At 40.8% G+C, this 21,379-nt stretch overlaps 1 protein-coding gene across 5 annotated transcripts in view; it reads right to left on the bottom strand.

Moving 5' to 3' along the window:
* LOC124149999 (SH3 and PX domain-containing protein 2A-like) overlaps positions 1-21,379 on the bottom strand; it is a 321,507-nt gene that overhangs the window by 50,443 nt on the left and 249,685 nt on the right. For all 5 annotated transcript variants that reach the window (XM_046521873.2, XM_046521871.2, XM_046521872.2 and 2 more), the window contains exons 10-11: positions 8,849-9,119; positions 6,011-6,133 (exon numbers count right to left, since the gene is read on the bottom strand). In XM_046521873.2, coding sequence (XP_046377829.1) covers positions 6,011-6,133; positions 8,849-9,119 — 394 coding nt within the window. The remainder of the gene's footprint in view (positions 1-6,010; positions 6,134-8,848; positions 9,120-21,379) is intronic.

Genomic DNA, 21,379 nt, shown 5'->3' with positions numbered 1-21,379 from the left:
ATCACCAGGTCTATCGATTACATGGCTCAAGAAACATGAGCGTCGACGTTGCAGTATTATTCATATTGGAGCATCACCCATTGCAACCCTTGAGGGGGTCCAAATTATTAAAAGTGACAGCATTTCTCTTACTAAGATATTCTTGCCGTATAATATACATTTGATAAGGTTGATGTATACTCTCAAAACATTGAAGCAAGACCAATTAAAGACTATTATATAATATAATAATATACACTATGGGTTTATATCCGGCGCTCAATGAGGCATCTAAAAAGTTGGATACTGTTGATGGATTTCGATTACATCAAATAAGCGACATAAAACATCGAATAGATAAGGAGAGGGAGTTTAGACTTGGATTGTATAAAAAGTATTGTAGAGCCGTTAATGCTCTCGAAGGAGTTGACATCGCGCTTGTAACGGCTAGCATGGGACTCGGTGTAGCCGGTGTTGGTTTATTATCAACTATAATCGCCGCGCCTATCGTACTTGGCATGGAAATAGCCACCGGAGTCTCAGGACTGGCAGGAATAGCGATAAAAATCATTTCTCCTAAGTTGCAAAAGAAAGCATTAAAACATGATAATATTCGGATACTCACCGAAGCAAAGTTGAACAGCATTGAGGACCATATTTCAACAGCATTAGCTGATTGTAAGATATCCAAGGATGAGTTTCGTTTAGTGCTGTCACAACTCACCAAATACAACACAATGAAGCAGGAGATTCGATCCAATTCTTGTAAGACCAGTGGTATTAGCGAAGATGAGAAAAAAAAGTTCATAGAACAAGGGAGACAACAAGCGCGTCAGTTATTCCGTGCCAAAACCAAAGAACTTGTTGGAGATTAAAAATAGATTGCTTCCTATCTTTGGATCATATTTAAATGAATGCTTACATTAGTAAAAATATTGATGATTCTTTTAATACAATATCATGACGATTGTTAAACTGCATTATCATTTTGACATAAAATATTCCCTCTGTATTGGTGGTATAGGTATATGAATCTGGCTCTAGTGGAAGTGAGCCAGAATCCCCATCATCTATACTACTTTCTCGATTTTGTGTGGATAGATTCCCTGGGGTCCCGAGACAATGATATAAACACAGTGAAATTCGGGGATGGAATGAGACTGGACTTCAGTCGCTCTGCTAGAGGGAAGTTAAGCAAACTGACAATTGAGATGTGGGTTTATGGCAGCATAGGGCTTTTGAAAGACATGACAAGTTGCAACGAGGTAGATACCACAGCTGTGATGGATTACCTGAAGTATATGCAGGACATATGTCGTCAAGCATAAAAATATATCTGGCCATCAATTCTCTTATATGGCCCGGAATATAGGGAGAAAGTGGAACAGGAAAACTTGCATTGGGCTACAACTTTTTCGAATGAATCTACTTCTGCGTTCTCTATGAACATGTTGTAACGGCTCTTCTTCAACAAGCAGAAGAAGATGATGAAGCCACTGTTTGAGTCCCACTTCTCAGCTATATCTCAGGGGATGGAGATGATTAGAAAGAAGGAGACAATGTTTGCTAAGAAGAGTCCCCCGGGCAAGAGGCTGCATTGGGGATCTGTTCAGACCACAGCCACAGCCATACGGCCTACCCCAGATACGGACCAGCCGGGTAGAAGCTAGATCTCTGCTTGGGTCCCGCAAGGCCTTCTTCCTCATCTAAGACACGTACCGTACGGGCACCACACGGACCCCATGGTAGCCCAGCAGACCGCATGGTCACCATCAACTGACGGAACCCAAGCCGACCGCTAAGACTGCATGGGACCATCTAGGGCCTACTGACCAAGACAGAGAATACATTAAGGGACAGCCTAGCAGTTTGATGGAGGACCATCACAAGCCGTACAGACCTTACTCATAGCGGAAACCTGGACACCAGCAGATGATGAACCGCATGGTGAACATGTTATGACGAACATCCACCCCTCCCGGGAGTTACCTATAATGATTCTGAGGCGGAATCGGACCTAGATGAAGAGGTAAATCAGTCTGACGATTCACCAAAGTGGGATTATACAGAGGGATACAGCTTTGTGGAACTCATTGCGGAGTTATATCACCTCATGCCTGTACTCAAACCTCCAGTGACAGAAAATCCACCATCAAAGATGCCGGAATTTGGACGATGTCATGCTCCTACATCATCTCAACATATCCACCAAACATTGCCATGGCCGAGTTATGGTGGTACATCAGGCTTCTGAAAGTCTACACAAGCTCAGACATGATGACTGGCTACACAGCTAGCCTTACCTGCATTGAAGCGGAAGTTGTTTAAAACCCATGAATCTCCACTTCCAAACCACCAAGTTTTGGATGAGGAATACTGAAGTCATGTTACCTTCTTCCTGGATTAAAGACCTGTCTATGACATCCAGACATTTGTGCATATATCAACTGGTTTGTGGCCGGTATCAGGGCACATCATTCCACCGTTGCAGACATCATATGATGGCATATCCGGAGAGACTCCTATGATTATTAGGACTGATCAGGTCGGACTCATCCACAGCCTGCTAGACACCATAGTCAGAATGCAGGAAGACTTACTCTCCACCCAAGTCTGGATATCTTCACAGCTACTCTGGGTACCGCGTCAAAAACTACTAGCACAGATTTGTTCAAGAGCTGTTTCCAACCAAACGAAAAGGTTGATAATGTCGCAACCGATATCTGCTCCCAAGATGTTCAATGGCAAATTGGGACATGTCATAGACAAGGTCAGACAAGATACAACCTTACGATTCCAGGTGTTGACAATAAACCTAGCTGTCAAGGCAGATGGATCTTCCTATCCCCCGAACGTTCCTGGGATCAGAAAGACTCGTCGTATAAACAGCCACCTAAGAAGAAGTTCATTCCAAACACCGAGTCAGAGGTACGAAAAACAACAGTCTTCTCAGGATTCGTTTCTTTAGCTCGACTACAAGAAACGAGGATCCTATCGCTGAGGCAGGTCCAGGGGCAGAGGTGAACACAGGTTTTGACTTCCTTGCCACCCATTCCGATGTTATAGACCCTTTTGACCCGGTGTTGTCTATGGACTGCAATTTACGCCTACGGTCTTTCAACATACCGGGGCCAGTGGGAGGGCGTCTTCTGTCATACACCGAAAATTGGAAACAGATTACGCCCGACCGCTGGGTCCATGATGTTGTGGCTCATGGATCCAAAGTGCATTTCAAGAGGCATCCCATCCTGGCATATCAACCTACAAGACGCCTATCTTCACGTCCCAATACACCCATCATCACAGAAGTACCTGCGCTTCACAATCAATGGTTGACGCTACAAGTTCCAGGTCTTACCATTTGGGATATCAATAGCCCCTTGGGTGTTTACCAGGATTAGGGCCCCAGTCATCAGGTTTGCCAACCTCCAGGTAGTACGAATGCATGGGTCTCTGGACGATTTCCTGGCAGCAGACCAAGAGGAAGCTCAGTTGCACCAGAACATGCTATTTCTGGTTCAGCTTATGACCTACCTAGGCTTCCTAGTCAATCCCTCAAAGTCCGAGACCACTCCAGTTCAAGATATTGTATACATTGGAGCGTGTTTCCAACTCCACAAGGGATATCTATGTCCACCAGAGGATCGATTCTTCAAGACTATTACGTTGATTCAATCCCTATCAATTCAACCCAGCAGGTCTCTGAGGTGGTGGATGTCTCTTCTAGGCAACCTAACGTCTTTACAGGATATGTACTTCAACATGACGGACTCTCAATTGGAAACCATCCCATTCTAAACAGACTAATGAGATCCTTCCTACTAGAAGATGTTCTGACAATCTGGGTAATGCAGAGGGCTGCAGTGTTGGGGAGTTCACATTCTCCGAAAAGTTCTCTGTGGGTTTGACTGTAGGCAGTGCTTCCTGGGAGAAGTCCCATTCACTGTCTGGGCTGCCAGGTCTTATACAGTTGAGTAGATTGGGGAGTAACTACAACAGAGTGGAGAAGCCAGTTATGTACATAATGCAGGTGATGTAAGATTACAATCCTAACAGGTGAAGTCAAAAGTATAAGACTAGAACTGATTGGAATCTTTGATGAGTGGATGGTAACACATTTGATTGATGAGCCTTTTGATGTGGATTGGTTCTTGGAATTTTCTGATTTTGAAATCTTTGAAGTTGTTTGTAAGGGATGTCACGGATATGGTCTGATAAAGCTAAGAGTCAACTTTGGAAACTCAGCTTTTATGTTCTTTTATTCAGGTTTTGAGGGTCCTTGATGTTTAACCAATATAAGCATTTACACAGAATGTGGTACACTGTCCCAAATAGTTCTTGCTGGTTGGTGTATAGTGGTTTTTGTTTGGCTTTTATTGTGTTTTGAAGGCTGTTACTTCTCTTGAAAACTACATCAATGAATAAAGACAAACCCCAGAAACCTATCATCATTGACCTAGCAGACAAAGGCAAGGCAAATTAACTGTCATCATGGATACCACCCACTTCAATGCCTAACTGACATCATCCTCAACAGTCATCCACCTACAAGCATCTCAAGAGGAACAACAGTCTGTGAACAATTCATGCACAATCATGACAGGTTTGCCGCAGGTTGAGTTCATTAGCAGTCAAAGAGGTACTCTCCAGGTCCTCTTTCAGGGATATCTCCACTACAAGAACAAAGTAAGACAAACTGGTACTCATTGGCGATGTACCGTTAAGACCTGCATTGGCAAATGTACAACAGGTGGAAATTTTGTTAGAAATTTCACTGTACACCACCACCCACCAGAAGACACCAGCAGAATCCAGTTCCTTGGCAGCTTAAGGAGGAGAGCAAGAGAAGAACCAACCACTCCTATGCCAGCCCTCTACAACGACGAGGTCTTGAGACATGATCCGGAGGCTGCAGCTATATTTCCCTCCTTCAGCTCAGACGGCGTGTTTCGGGGTGTTTCTTCCAGTGGATCCGACGAGCTGCTGCCTTGCCTCTGCTGCCTCTTCAACAGGTTCAGGATGCATGGATTGACTCCATGAACCAGTCTCCCGATGTACCGAATGCTGACGAATTTCAACGACAAACTGGGTGGATTATGAAGTCAGATTCCCTCTTTTGCTGTGGAACCATCAAGAAGTTTGAGAAATCTGAGAAGACCAAGCTATCTCAGTTAGACCTAGGTGCAGCTCCACCAGCAAGAAAGCGTGTGTACAAGGAGATTGACAATCGACTTTCCAGACTGAAGGATCAGCTATCCCAGGGTGTCAAGACACCACTCCAGTTCTTGGATGCTGTTGGCAAACTTCTGAAGATGGATTAAGGTTGTGTCAGTGTGACAACCTCGATGTGAACTGTGATGTGAACTGTGATATTAACTTTAACTGAACTCTAAGTGGCGAATATGTTAAAACAATGGATTTAAGGGATGGATGAATTAAAATGTTGAATGAAATAATGTAAAAGAGGGTATCAAGCATCTTGAGTCATTTCTTTTGTCTATAATAAGACAAGTCCATTTTCATGATAGGGGTTAATTACCTGATTATCATGTGCAACCAGGTATGACATTGTTGTTTTAATAAGGTGTCTCACAACTGGGCTGTCTTACTAATGGGAGGGAAACACAGGATGTGAGGTATTATTTGTTTTATCATGTAGGCTGGTTTGACAACTTGTTGCAGTGAATTCAGGAAATATGCTTCCTTACTTCTATTGTTTGTTGTTGGTCTGCAGGAATATATGCTTCATGAAACAATTGCGAGTGTGTGTCACTCACAGTTTTTGCTGTTCTTTCCTGCTTGCTCTACTTTCCAGATTTACAGTATATATCATCTCTTTAAAATAAAAAAAAGCTCAGAGATGTAAGGGGTTTCCCATACTTTTTACCAAGAATATCCTTGTCGGCACATTTATTAGCAAGCATCGATTATCATTTTCAAAACTTTCATTATTATTCTGCTTCAAATTATTTTCTCCTGTATCATGAGGACCTTCAATCCTGGTGAGCAAAAAAGATATGGGTAAACTCACAGTAACAATCCTGCCTGCACTGAAGCTGATACCATCTCCAACACTGTCTTGAAAATCAGCCACAGTTATGTAACTATCTGGTTGTTCTTGGATGTTGACATCACAAACTATGACAGTCTTGGTCTGAAACGAAGTACAATATCAGTGACATGTACATGCTTATGGTAACCATGACAGCACTGAAGATGTTTGCACCTGGGTCTACTGGTAAATGTTCAAGTTTTGCCTCAGTACATAAAGGCCGTGGCTATTGTGAAGTGAGTTCAGATTATGAGTGAGTTTGGCTGATTGCCACTTTCAACAGAATTTCAAATTCATGGCATGAGAGCTTGGTGTGTGAGGAACTATAACCAGGGTATTTTGGAAAAAGGTTAACTTAATATGTCGTTTATGAAATTCTATCAAGTTCTAGGTTAAAATATGAAATGGACATGGGAAGGGTGAATGTACTGGGAGGAGGTTATTGACTCTTTTCTCTTAGTGACAACTTCTCATCAGTAAAAGGGAATTAGCAGGATGAAGAGTTATTTTAGACAAGAAGAGTTTGACAGCATAAACTGAATCTGTCACTTGGGGAAATGGAAATTAGCTTCTATTGAAATAAGCGTATGAGTCATTTTATATGACTTTAAACATTATTTTGGTGGGAGGAGCTAAAATTATCATCGATAGTATCTTGTTAGCTGTCCGGGTGTGGTGCGGGGATTTGGAAACTCACGGCTGAACAGAGAGGTTCACTGTATATTGGACGTCCAGATCAGAAAACGTTAAGAGTTGATAAGAAGTACTATCAGACTCTTCGATGCATCTCTTAGGTGTTGTAAATGAATAAGTCAGGCTACAAGAAACCATCTGAGGACCTTGCGTGTATATTTATGTACAATTCCTTCATAAATAAATAGACTTGAGCAACCAAGCTGACTTGTACTTTTGAGAGAGCTACATCATTCCCAGAACCAAGGAGTGGTTGATCAGAACAAGTGACCAAGGGAGATACGTATAAAGGACTGTCAGAAATGCTAGAAAAATGCTCTTTCCCTGATGAAAAAGGATAGAATTTTTCACAGACTGTTGTTATTGAAATATCAAACAACTACTGATCGACCTACCTGTGGTTTGAAGTATTTCGGTCACAAGGAGTGCTATCGACAATTTTACAGGAGGAAAATTCAAATGAAAACAGCAAGTTTGGATTTATTCTAAGTCCAGTGATGGCAGTCTAAAACGAATTATAGAAATATGCGCATGTGACTCTGTTATAATGATAATAATGCAGTCTTACGAAAACACCTCATCAACACACAAAAAATCACATGGAGAAAATGCTAGATGTGCATCTTCAAAAATAACCAAGAAGCCTATAGGGCCTGTATCGCTCACCTGGATATTTATGCAATCATGACAAAATATACATTTGCACTGTACATGTATATAATACACCAAATATTTTGTAATTTTGACTCTGTCAGCATTGAAAATGGGTGGATGGCAAATCTGACAGCATGAACATGTATTTCTCTAGATACAAATGCAGCATAAAGATCTGAAGATTAAAGGTATTATTCTCTTCATAACAAACAAATGTATACAATGTATCTGTTTATTATAGAGTGGGGATAACAGCCGTTTGCATGTTATGGTCAAGCTTCTAACTCCTTTGGGAGTGCCGCACAGATGAACAGAAGGGCCAGTCCTGGTAGCATATGTGCATTCCACCGTATACACTAGGAAATGCATATAGATCGATATGGGAAACCATTTAGTAATTTAGATAGGGTGAATTACCGAACTGCCCAAGCTATGGGGTTTTCAATTCATTCCATCAAGTTTGCAGTATGATAAATAAAACTAAAAAGGTATAGGGGGTATCAAAAACAAAACCGGGACATAAAAGGATATTTGACACAGGGTGACTAGGTGTAAAGTGTACAAGCTTTATTAGCAGAAAGTACCCCCCAATTTTCAGGGGGAAATATTCCATCATGTCTATGAGGTCACATTATCTCCACACCATTCATAACTATCACATCCAGGGCTTCCATATCATTTACCTTGATGAATCATTCAACTGACCACATGTGGCTATTGGAGGATGGACAAAAAGCACCCACGGTACCATCAGGTAAAGGCAATATTGTCATTGTTTTGCACGCCACAACTCATGATCTGGGGTGTATTGATGGATGTGTGCTAGTTTTTTAGGTAAAAGGAAATTACAGGAGGAGATATGGTTGGAACATCAACCATTGCCCATTTCAAACAACCTCAGTATCATAGTCATGGATAATACCAGTTAATACAACATCCAGGAACCAGATACAGTCGCACCACATGAGTAGTCTGAAGGTGACCATTCAGGAATATATGACATTGTCGATGTGGGTTTCTAGAATTGAGGATGTCACCTAATCACCAGCACAGTTAGTGATCTAACCCATTCAGCCACCGAGGCTTCCACAAAAATGAAAGTCCGACAACTGGTAGTCTAGATCAGATACGGCCATGGGAGCCGTGCAAATTTACACTTGTCAGTGGGGTACACAAAGCATGTGATCTAGAATACCAGTTTAGTTTTTGAATTACTGTTCTGTCTTTCAATTCAGACATTTAGAGAGATGAACAGCAAATGCACTTGATGGACTTCTTAAATTTTTTGCACTTTCACAACTAATGAACAAAAGAATAAGAAAAAAGAGGGCATGTCATGGTAAGTGGTAAAGCATACATGCAAGTTATTAGTGTATTGCATAGAAGGAAGTGAATTAAAGCATGCCAGTTACCATGCCGTTGTATTGTGACTGGAGGGGAATACATGGATGCAGTGGTTAACATACTTACCTCAACAGAGTTTGGGCGTGGTGGTGGTGGTCTGAGACTCCCACCTGTTTTTAGAGATCTGGTCTTTTTAACTTCACTGTAGATCCCCTGTTTTGGACCCCCTGATATCACCTCAGCTGTGTGTCCATCATTCAAAGATATTCCATCTTCAGTTTGTATGAGTTTGCTGATATTTGACAATTTGCCTATTATCTCCACTTCACCAATTGGATCATTGTTGTTTATTTTACAGAGGTAAGCAGCTGGGACCCATCCCTCCTCACTTTGATGTCTGCAATATAGAAAACAACTAGTGCAACAACACTGTGGCTACATGTTCATAAAAATTCACTTCACCTTAGCTAAAAATGACAACAAAAACATTTGGTTCATGTCAGCATAAATATGAAGAAATGCAAATAACCAAACATCATTATTGTTTGTATAGTCAAACGCAAAAGTTGTTGTGACTTGGATGTTTTCACTGACAAACCTCTATGTGAATATTTGGATTTGGAGAAAATTTTATTGAAAAAGCTAAAAAAACAACAACCAATCAAATAATGCTGATAAAGCATGGTCTTTTTAAGAAATAACAAATATTCATTTGAAATTCCTTCAAATATTCTCAAATAAAGAATGAACAAGATGCCATTATTTCTGCTGAACACAAAATGAGGTGAGCTTGATGAACTCCATTAGGTATGGGTATATTATTGTCATAGCGACTGATTTACGATACCCATTGTCTGAAGAACATTTAATTGCAAAGGCTCATTTCCCTGGAGCCATGACATCTATATGCCTTGAAACACTTAATTGCTGTTATTTATAAGATGCTAATCCTAATTGTTAATCCCCATTTTTGTGTACATCGACCGTCTGCCATCCTGCTGATGAATTACTGTTTACATTTATATTTATTACTTACTAAATGTCAGGTGACCTTGGCCATATAAGCTTTGGTCCAGAGAGATTGAAAAGAGGAAAAAAGAAAGGCTTTACCCTTAGCCTAGCTAGGGTTAGGCCGGGTGCTCCGGGGCACCTAGACAACAACCACTACCACTATGTGCTGACCTGGCACATAGTGTCTTTTGTATGTATATATCTACATGTATAATGTAGAACTGTATATACCGCAAGCCGTCATCTCCAAGTTGTCACTTCCTACTGAGAACCATACGACGACCCCTTGCATATACGAGTATGCAAATTATTCATTAAACAACGTAAGACCACCACGCGTTGTTATTATTATGAGTTGTAGCAGGAGTTCATCAACTTCATATCTTTTTGTGTTCAGCAGAGACAATGACATCTTGTTCATTCTTAATCCATATATCTTATGTTTTTCACTATATATATATATATACAGTAATAATTAAATAAGTGGAGTAAGATTGAACACAGTTTTAATTGGCTAGCGCACGTACGAGTCTCATCAGGCCATAACTGAATAACAGACATGTAAGTCTGACATACATGTCCCTTATTCAGTTATGGCCTGATGAGACTCATACATGGTCAGAAAACAGAAATAGAAATGTAAGCTAATCGCAGATCTTGTAACATTATTTTGTCAATTTCATTACAGGAAATGCAGAAAACGCTAAAAGTTTGAGCGAGAAGAATAAGATTAAACACCAAACACAGGAAGTGACAGTATTTCAGAAGGATGTAATTTACCAATTATGTTCAGGCAGGTATGTATTTAGAAGACATCGTATTACACTAGTGGATTACACTATTAAACAATAAGGAATGAACTTCACAATTGTTTATGACATAAGCACCAGTAGGCCTACATTGCGTAATAACTTAAACTGATCACTGGAGCTAACAGAATGTTAAGGGTTTAATAGAAGATGGAGACTTCCGAAGGTTATAGGTGTGCATGGTGACTCTTAACTTCAGTCTACGGACATTTACAAGCGATCCCTATGCCGTTTGGCACACTCGTCACATTCCATAAGCTACAAGATACCGAGTGGTGAGGAATGAGCCAATATGGCACTAACTGAAAATGGTTCCAGTCGTCAAACTCACGGGTACGCATGAATGAACATGGTATTTAATAATTCGTCAATGATTTTTGTGACAGAAAAGTGTGGTAGGGAACACTGTAAAGATAATGTGGATCATACTCAGGAACGAGGTAGGCATAAGCATGGCTAGTGACGCAACAAGGTTGAGTCAGCTTCTGAATCATTACTGAACAAGCATGAAATACTCATATCCCCTGCCAATATGACATGTCTAGTTGTGGGCAATGCATTAGCTCCTGTGAACTATGTTGACTGGGCTTTTTGTGTAAATGGCCTAATTTGTTAAAAGTTATTACTGGTGTTGTTTCCCATCTGCAGTTTATGATAGAATATGTAACAGTATTTGGAATGAGTAAGGATGAGACAAATGGACAAAAAACTTTTTTATTACAATTAGGATCGATGATTTCGGTGTAGGTTCTAACACCGTTATCAAGCAAGTGGAGTACAGAGTATGGTTGACAAGAATATACAGGATAGGAGGTAGTGTTTATAAAGTTGAGTAGGTTTAAGATCAGTTACACTGTTGTATTTATAATAAGTTGTGTCTCTGCACAAAGTTAGTCAATGAATGCAACAAATGTGTCCATGACACTTTTGGAAGAACATACACACAAGCAATGCAGAACTTACCAACAAGAATGGAAATGTATTCAATACTGCGAGATGACATTATGTGCCAAGTTTGGTGAAGAAATATGGTACGGTTTTCAAGATCTGCTCCGGAAACGAGGACTACCGCCATTTTCAGTCTAAATCAAAGTTGTTGCTATGGAAACTCAAAAAATTATTTTTTTTAAATCCCAAACTATCAAAAGGCACCAGTTCACCACTAGACCTATCTATGTGCCAAGTTTGGTGAAGAAATATGGTTCTGTTTTCAAGATTTGCTCCGGAAACGAGGACAACCGCCAGTTTCCATCTAAGTCAAAGTCGTTGCCATGGAAACTAAAAAAATATTGTTTTTAAAAATCCCAAACTATCAAAAGGCACCAGTTCACCACTAGACCTATCTATGTGTCAAGTATGACGAAGAAATATGGTACATTTTTCAAGATCAACCGCCATTTTCAGTCTAAGCCAAAGTCGTTGCCATGGAAACTTGAAAAATAATTTCTTCAAAAATCCCAAACTATCAAAAAGCACCAGTTCACCACTAGTCCTATCTATGTGCCAAGTTTGGTGAATAAATATGGTACGGTTTTCAAGATCTGCTCCGGAAACGAGGACTACCGCCAGTGTCAGTCTAAATCAAAGTCGTTGCTATGGAAACTCAAAAAATAATTTTTTTTAAAATCCCAAACTATCAAAAGGTACCAGTTCACCACTAGACCTATCTATGTGACAAGTTTGGTGAATAAATATGGTACAGTTTTCAAGATCTGCTACGGAAACGAAATGTGACAGACGGACGGACGGACGGACGGACAGTTTCCAGTAGCCAAAATATTCGACGCTAAACCATTTCATCCTACTTTCTTGACGTTTCTGTATGAAGAATATTAGGAGCTGCTATAGAATCTATGATTGCCACTAAATGGGTACCTAACCCTAAAGATCGTAAAGGGGATCCAAGGGCTAAGGATTGAGTTCGGTAAAACCTACCCTAACTCCGGTGACATTGGATGTGTTTAGCACCAACATAATATACCCAATTGAAAAAATAGTATATGTATATTAGTTCCTGTTTTTAATCATTTTAGCCACTTGAATTAAGAAAAAAATGAAATAAAAAATATTGAATCACTCGGCTTATTTAACGATAGATGACTGAGCAGAGCTGATGCACACTCGATGACCCCTGACAAAATAAACAAAATACTACAAATCACGTGATGGGGGCTGATATCTGTGTGCATAAATGAAGAATGAAGGAAGAATGAAGGATATGGTTAAGGTTGGACTACATCTGAAAATAATTCACTGGGGACCAGGCCCCGCCCAACATCCCTAGGATGGTTCATGACTTGGGCACTCAGAGCTACTGTGTCCAATTGCAAAGAGAAGATTATTGTTTGACGAAGACTGTTAACTGTTAACAGGTTCCCTGCCTCCTGAATTTGTTGAAACTGAGTTCCAAGAATCTACACAAGCCTTGTTTGATTTAAACATCAAACAATAGTTATCATTGTGAATAATTCTAAGAAATACCACCATAGGTGTGAGGAAAACCCTATCACTTGCCATGTACGCTACTGCACATGCGCAAGGCGGGAATCTAGTCACTTCTTTTCAACCCATTATTCTCATCAACTAGATGCAGATATTTGGGGAGATGGGAGGGATTATTCCTGATGTGATAGAGGTGGTATTTCTTAGAATTATTCACAATGATAACTATTGTTTGATAATTCTTGCAAAATACTACACCTCTATCACATCATTGCCAGTATACACCAGAGGGACCGGTGGGTTCTGGTATCTAGCATCCCTTAGATATTTGGCTAGTGAAGTGGTAAAACTTAAGGATTATATGCCCCAAAAAGGGGTAAACGGCGGTGTCTAATGGTCTACTTACAAGACTAGACATATATAATTTTCAAATTTCGTCATATGAAGGTTATATAATATATACTCCCTTGTGATATTTAGACATATAATGACGTCATTCCATGTGATGAGTCATCTGTGACGTCACTTTCGTTGATGACGTCATGTGATGATGGTATGTGTCTTCCATTTCCATATCACAATGACGTAATTTACCGTTATTCCCTTTTTTGGATAGTGGTATTAACGTATCCTGAGGTTAGACCGGTGGGTTGTCTCCTATGACGTCACTTCCGGTGATAGCAATCATATTTGGCTACTGTATATCACTTAATCCTACGATCTATGATTTCAGTGTTGCCTGCCCTGAGCTTTGCACAGTAAGAAAGGTCAACTTACCCTGAGTTCATGAGGTACTTGGACCGGGAGGGGAACAAGGTTACTTGGCGACTATCACCTGGGCTGCCACCAGTGGTCCCAGAGTGTATAGTCCATCCAGATCGGTCTGTATGTCTCGTAAGTAAAAGTTTGAGAAAGTGTTGTGGGACTTCCACTGGCAACTTGCCACGACTTGTTCGATGTATACTGTGTTCCATGTGGCTAGACTTGTGGCGAGGGCTCTGATTTCGTGAGGCCTGTAGTTTCCCAAAATCGGAGTGGAGACTTGTGCCAGTTTATAACTTTCTGAGATTACTGATTTTAGCCATCCCGCTACAGTGCCCTTAGTGATGTCCTTTTCTGATAAGGGCTTGCAAGAGATAAATAATCGTTTTCTCTGCTTCCTGTGGGGTGAATGAAATATCTCAATGCTCTTATGGGACAAAGTAATCTGTCCGGGAAGTCCACACTTTTACTCAAGGCTGGAATTGTATATTGTCTGAGTCCGAGTGGGCCAAAGGCTGACGACTGGTTTTTGGCAATAAATTCTGGGAGCGATCTGAACGACACTGATTTCCATTCCTGGGTATGGGATACAGTTGAGGTGAGGTGAAATTGAGTTTAACGTCGCGTCCAAGATTATTGCACTTATATAGCGACGTGCATGCACGTGTATGTGTGTGTGTGGCTGCTTGTACTAGTCCGGACTGATGCCGATTTATAGTGCTAGCTCACTGAGATACCATGCCGCAGTTTAACATGAATACCCCACTCAGACACAGTATACTGACTCCGAGCCGACCAGTCCTTGTTTTAGCCCCTTAATGCCGAGCGCCAGACAGGGTAACAACAAGTACAATCTTTTAACGTCTTTTTGTATGACGCGGCCCGGGATCGAACCCTGGACCTTCCGCTCTCCGGGCGGACGCTCTACCACAAGACCACGGAGGCGGTCGGATACAGTTGAGATGTCAATAGCGTGTAATTCAGACACGCGAGCCGCCGCATCCATGGCTAAGAGAAATGCAGTTTTCTTGGAAACTAATGATAATGATGCACTACTCATGGGTTCATATGGTGCTTTCATTAATGCTGATAATACTATGGACAGATCCCATTTAGGGAAAGTACGAGGTACTTTGATGTCTTCCAGAGCTAAAGTCTTCATTAGCCGATTTAGTACAGGGTGTGTACCTATAGATAGGTCATCGTGTTTTAATACCGATGCTAAGGCTGACCTATATCCTTCGATAGTGCCGTGTCGTAATTTCTTGTCGTTTCTGAGATATAGCAAGAATTCAGCCACTAAAGGTATCGTAATTTTTCCGTCTAACTGCTTTCCCATTCTCCACACGACGAACTTGTCCCATCTGTTATTGTAAAGGGCAGATGAAGCTGGTCTCCATGAGCTAGCCACTCTTTGTGCAGCTGATTTAGAATAACCGGCGGCTTGCATTTTACTCGAGATAACTTCCATGCGTGAATATGTCAGTCTTTGGTTGTCTCAATAGATTGTGACGTACTGGGAGTTTCAGAGGTAATTCTATCAGTAGTTGTAGTAATCTCGGAAACCAAGTTCTGTTCGGCCATGCCGGGGCTATGAGGATAATGACGCAGTCTGTTTCCTCTATTTTCTTCAGTACTTTGTCTTGGAAAACCCAAGGGGGAAATGCGTACGCGAACATCCCCTTCCATTCCATGGAGAGTGCATTGACCTGGAGTGCTAGTGGATCTGGTACTGGGCTGACGTAGACTGGTAATTTGTTGTTGAGACTTGTGGCAAAAAGATCTAGGTTCGGAGTATCCCATAGATGGGTTGGTTATCCACCTGAACACCTCGGGATGTAGTGACCATTCCGTGGGTACTATCTTGTTCCGTTGGGATAGGTAATCTGCTAAGAGTCTACCAAGGCATATAAACGTGTAACCTCCTTCAGTAAAGATAGGGATCTTGTCTCTCCTAGGTGCTGAATATAAGCGACCACGGTTGAGTTGTCTGTGGCGATTTTTACTGACGAATAGTGTGGCTGGCATGACATTTTGACGATTTAGCCACCAATGGAGTTCTGATATCTGATCTTGTGGAGGATATATATAGTAGGTGGAGGATTAACAGTAGAGGATTAACAGTAACAACAATTGCATACATGAGTGGGATAACATTGGTAGGTGTTGAGTCTTCACCCACCTCAACAATTATCCAGCCAATCTCGTCGACAAAGTCATCGCCTCTGTACTCCATCCCACACCCAGACCTGCCGGGCTCCTCATACCCTGCACGTTCTAACAAGGGTTTAGAAGTCTTATCCTTTTCTGATTTTAATGACGGCATTAGCTCATAAAGTTCAGCAACGATGTCTTTAAGAGAATAATTGTTAGGTCTGAATTCATCATCAATAGTAGTGTTCCCATAGCTTGAAAAGTCAGTAAGACCTAAAGACCCGCACCCCCTATTCTGATTGCGCTGGGGGTGAGACGAATGGCTGGGGGGTGCGTAATCCCGACTGTCGGACCTACTATAAGCTGAGTAGGAGTCACGTGTTCTGTAAGTGGAGGAAGGTGACGTAATCCTTGTCTCACTTTTTCTGTCCCTTGATCTGGATTTAGATACCGTATGGGAAGGCGAACGCCTAGGTTTTCTATGCTGATATGCACGGTCTATGTCAGATGTTTTGTCATAAGAGCTAGAGAGAGATTGATGTTTATCTCTATGCCTAGTCCGTGATTCACGGTGCGCCCTATGATGTTCATGGTAGAGAGATAATCTCTGATACTCTCTGTCTCTATGAATGACTCTCCTATTGTCCTCATAATCTGATTTAGCGTAGCCTTGTGTATTTCTGATATGAGGGTGTGCTCTCATAAACAGCTTTAGATCTTTGTCTAAATTCAATATCAACCCTAAATTGGCCATGCCGGGTTTGAGACACAGAATCTTTTAGCTCTGATATTTCTTGAGCCATAGATTGCATTCGATTGTCAATCATAACAGACATTGAATTAGTTAGCTTGTCCGTGAACTCATTTAAGTTAAAGGGGTGACGCGGCAGAGGGGGAACGTCGTTTTTACGACGATCGGCAATGCCTAACGCCGCCGGATGTTAGTTAGGGAGATCTTCGAACTTGGTAAAATACATCTTTGGGTGGGTGGGATGAGGCACGAGGTCTTTTAACTTCATCCTCTCGCGACACTCTCTTGTCACCCACGTGATCAAAAACCTCCGATGGTTTAATCACTTACACTTTCACAAAATTACCTTCAGCAGAACGTGACTAATATAAGAACTTAGACTCGTCAAGAATGGCCGGAATCAGACACATCATTCCACCATTACAGACATCTTATGAAGGCATAACCGGAGACAGGCATATGACTATTAGGACTGATCACAAAATTCCAGATGGAATCCATATGGAAGTTACGGTCAACGTTGAAGACAGGAGACTGGCTTATCAGCTTCGATCTACAGGATGTCTATCTTCAAGTCCTGACAAACCCAGTGTCACGCAAATTTCTCAACTCATTTCAAAAGTGAGGCAGGCCAATTTAAAAAAAAAGAAAAAAAAGCCTCTCTTTTTTACTTGAATTTTGTCCTAAAAAGTTAGGTAGGTATGAAAAAAAATATCCTGGCGTAACAAAAGTAAAATAACTCAAGAACATTTTATTATATCACTGGCACTCAGTTTGTGCACAAATGGCAACATAACAATATTCATGTCATGGGTGGAAATGCATGAAAGACGCTGCTATTTTGGCAGCATGGGCAACATTTAACTCTTTCAACACCAGCCAACCAGAAGATAAATGCTGTGACACATGCAAGTTCCCAGAGACTCTTGTGTGATAGATGAAGCCAATATTTATCAAGGAAATTATCTGCTGAAATTAACATCTTTGCTACTACATGTTTGGCCATACACTATTTGAAAGGTCTAATTAATCCTATTGTTTATAAATATGAAAGTTAGATCTTTGTGTATTACGTACATTATTTAAAAAATTCATTAACAACTAAATAAAGTTCGTTTTGAATAAAAATAATGTAAGCTAAAACATTCATAACGTCCAGATTAAGGACCAATGAAGCGCAAATTTAACGATTTTTTCGGCAAATATAAGAATTTATAAAATCCACTTACCAATTTCTTTTTTATTTTCATTTGTCTACGTTGTTGGAACATTATTTTAAAAAGAATTACAAATAATATCTGTCATCACCCATTTCCCGATGATAGTGGCTGTCCACTCACTTATATGAGGAAATACCTCCGTTTTCAAAGCTTCGTATGAATAACACATACATCGAAGGCTGCCATGTCAGTATACATTAAAAAAAATTACATTGTTTCACCGACAAAATCTGCTACAAGGTTCGTGATTGGCAGCCAATCAAATTACAGCAACGGTAATTATCAGACTTTGGCGAAAGGTTTGGGTTAAATCATGTTATTCTTAACGTTTAAGCATGATACCGCGATCTATGTTAAAAATGTGGAACTTTATGGATGCATAGAGCTAGGTTACGAGCTCTGACAAAGATTTCTTATGCATATATTTTGGCATTAAGACATCGTGTCCGAGCCGAATAATAACTAAGATGTCACTTTGGCAACTTTTATAGATATATTTTTGATGATTTTATTACTTTGTAAATAAAGACGTTTCAGCACGTGAAACTTCTTTATTTTGCTGTTTGACATGTTCGATGAGGACCCGTTGTCGAAGTGTGTCCGAGAATTTTATTTTCAATAACATTGCGGGAAATAGTGTCTAGTGAATACATTTTTAATCTACAGATAAAAAAATGATAAAATCAAATGGAATACGTATTTCAGACATTGTGAAATGTGATAGATTTAATAAATGAATGATATGACAAGTAGGTTAATATAATTATAAACTATTTTGACGTGACTTGGACGGTCTACCGTGCGGTGTGACTTGTGGCTTTGAACAGCCAACAGTGTTGAAATGGTTAAACTGGTCACCACTGCGCTTTGCGTTGACAAGCTTTGATGTTATTAGAGAAGGATCCCAGCAAGAAATATCAGAGTGACTTCCCTTTGCTTTACGCTCAACGAGGAAATGAAATCTTTTTTTGTTTGAACTTTTTGTCAAAAAGATCGGCGGTAATAAAAAAAGGGTAATTTTAATTTTTTTCTTTTTTTAACATTTGGACTTTGAAAGAGCGGCGCATCCGTAAACCAAGAAATAAAAAAATTGTCGCCCTATGAATGGTCGACGTTAGTAGTTCCAGGTCTTACCATTTGGGATATCGATAGCCCCTTGGCTATTTACCAGGATTATAGCGCCAGTCAACAGGTTTGCCCATCTCCAGCTAGTTCGAATCCATGGATACCTGGACGAGACCTAGAGGAAGCTCAGCTACACCAGAACATGATATTCTTTGCCCAACTTATGACATACCTAGACTTCCTAATCAATCCTTCCAAATCAGAGACCACTCCTGTTCAAGACATCAAATACATTGGAGCAAGATTCCAACTAATCAAAAGATATCAATGCCCACCAGAGGTTCGATTCGTCAAGACTATCACGATGATTCAATCACCATCAAGTCAGGCCAGCAAGATCTGCATTGCTTATCCGACGCCCGAACACCATCTATTCACAGACGCGTCAGATTCGGGATAACGAGCTCATATGGACAATCTCACACCTCACATAGATCTCTTTGCCACCTGCCTGGATCACCAACTTTAGGTTCTATGTCAGACCAGTTCCTGACCCAAGAGCTCACCAGATCGACGCACTATCGATTGACTGGATGGGTCTATTTGCTCACGCATTCCCACCTTTGTCTCTCCTAGACAAGGTCATCCACATTGTATGATAATCCTGAAAGCACCAATTTGGCCCAGCAGGGCAAGGTTCACCAGATTATTATGTCTTCTTATGGAAGAACCTATCCAGTTACGTCTCCGTCGAGATCTGCTATGACAACCCAAGTTCGACAATCTGCCCAGCCCATATCTAACTGCCTTGAAATTATCATGCAGAAGATACTCTGAGCTTGCCTTTGAAGCTGCGGCAAGATCATGGAGACCTTCATCCTCACTTTTATATGACAACAGATGGGACAAGTTTGTCCAGTGGAGAAGATGACAAAGGATTGTAACTAATGCTGTATCTATCCCAAGGGTAGGGGATTTTCTAATACATCTACGTCAGGACAATAAATTCCAACATAGGACGATAGAAGGTTACAGACCTGCCCTTCACTCTATTCTACAGCATGACGGAAACCATCCCATTCTAAACAGACTAATGAAAACATTTTTACCACAAGTTGTTCACACACCTCGTATCTTCCCCAAGTGGAATCTTTCCGTGGTACTATAGGCACTTTTAACGGAACCTAACAATCTCCCAGCTAAGGCCACCTTTCTCCAAAAACCCCAAAACTTCCTTCCTCCTAGCCATGGCGACAGCAGCAAGAGTTTCAGAACTCCATGCCTTGGACTATTCTAAAAAGTTTACGTAATGATTATGCTGCATCTTAGAAAAAATGACATATTGAGAGCCATTGGAATCTGAATCTGGTACCTTGAATCACGTAAACTCAACATCCACAGTAACACCTAATGGCAAGTGAGTAGAAGGTATCAAAAGAACAACCATGTCAACCGTGACAACCTCTCACCAAGACAAGGATTAAAATCACACATCTTTGACACAGGTTTCTAATAAAAACTCTCACAGTCTGTACCATCCCTGGCAACAGAGGCTTGTCTGCAAAGGATAGTCATGTCATGTGTGAGAGGCGCCCAGTCATAAGACCCATCCTGATGACATAACATTGACATCTCCAGTTATGCAGAAAACTTTTGTGGCTGACAGTAGGTCAGTGGGTCCTCTTCACTGATAAGTCATGTTTCTTCTTCACCTATCTGATGGAGGATACATGTCTACAGGCGCTGAGGATGATGTCTGGGATGAAATGGAATGACATTTGAAATGTCTTCCAGACCCTACAACAATGTTGCAGGAACTCAAGCTTATCCGTCCTCAGATATGGAATGCAGTTCCCCAGATCTTTCTTCAATGTTCAGTGACCTCAATGAGTTTAACCTGTCAGACCTACATCAATGCGGAAAGCAGACACTCCCTACTGACTGTGTTAACTTGCTTCTGAACCTACTTGTCTAACATGACTCATTTGTATATGAAAAGAGAGCTCACATGTCTGTTGCTATTTATTGTACCTTCAGACATTGTTCTTTCCAAGTGATTTCCTTGTATCCTGGCAACAGATTCTTACCACACCTCGGTTTAAGGGATGATGTAGGCCATTCAAATCAAAAGGCACGTTTGTTGTTTCATTCCATTTATTGTAGGATGTAGGATAAGAATTACACACAAGATGTATTTCTGTTGCCCGACTATTATATTCAAGATGCATATCTAGTGATGTACTGAAGAGCCCAGTAATACTTCAGGTCAGTTCTGACTTCTAACTTTTAGTTGTCAACTTCCAAAATAGAGAGAGAGAACCTTTCTGGTCAGCGGGGAGATTTGAACTTCCGCTCCCTTCTCTGACAATTAACAAAATACTATCATCCTCCATCATGCTAATTTTCAGCTCACAAAGGGCTACCGAAAGAAGTCTCAACAATT

The sequence above is a fragment of the Haliotis rufescens genome, unplaced genomic scaffold (assembly GCF_023055435.1).
Source record: "Haliotis rufescens isolate VD_foot unplaced genomic scaffold, xgHalRufe1.0.p SCAF_12, whole genome shotgun sequence".
Lineage (NCBI taxonomy): Eukaryota > Metazoa > Mollusca > Gastropoda > Lepetellida > Haliotidae > Haliotis > Haliotis rufescens.
The sequence above is the reverse complement of the archived record's forward strand: the minus strand, read 5'-3'. Positions and strand labels throughout refer to the sequence as shown.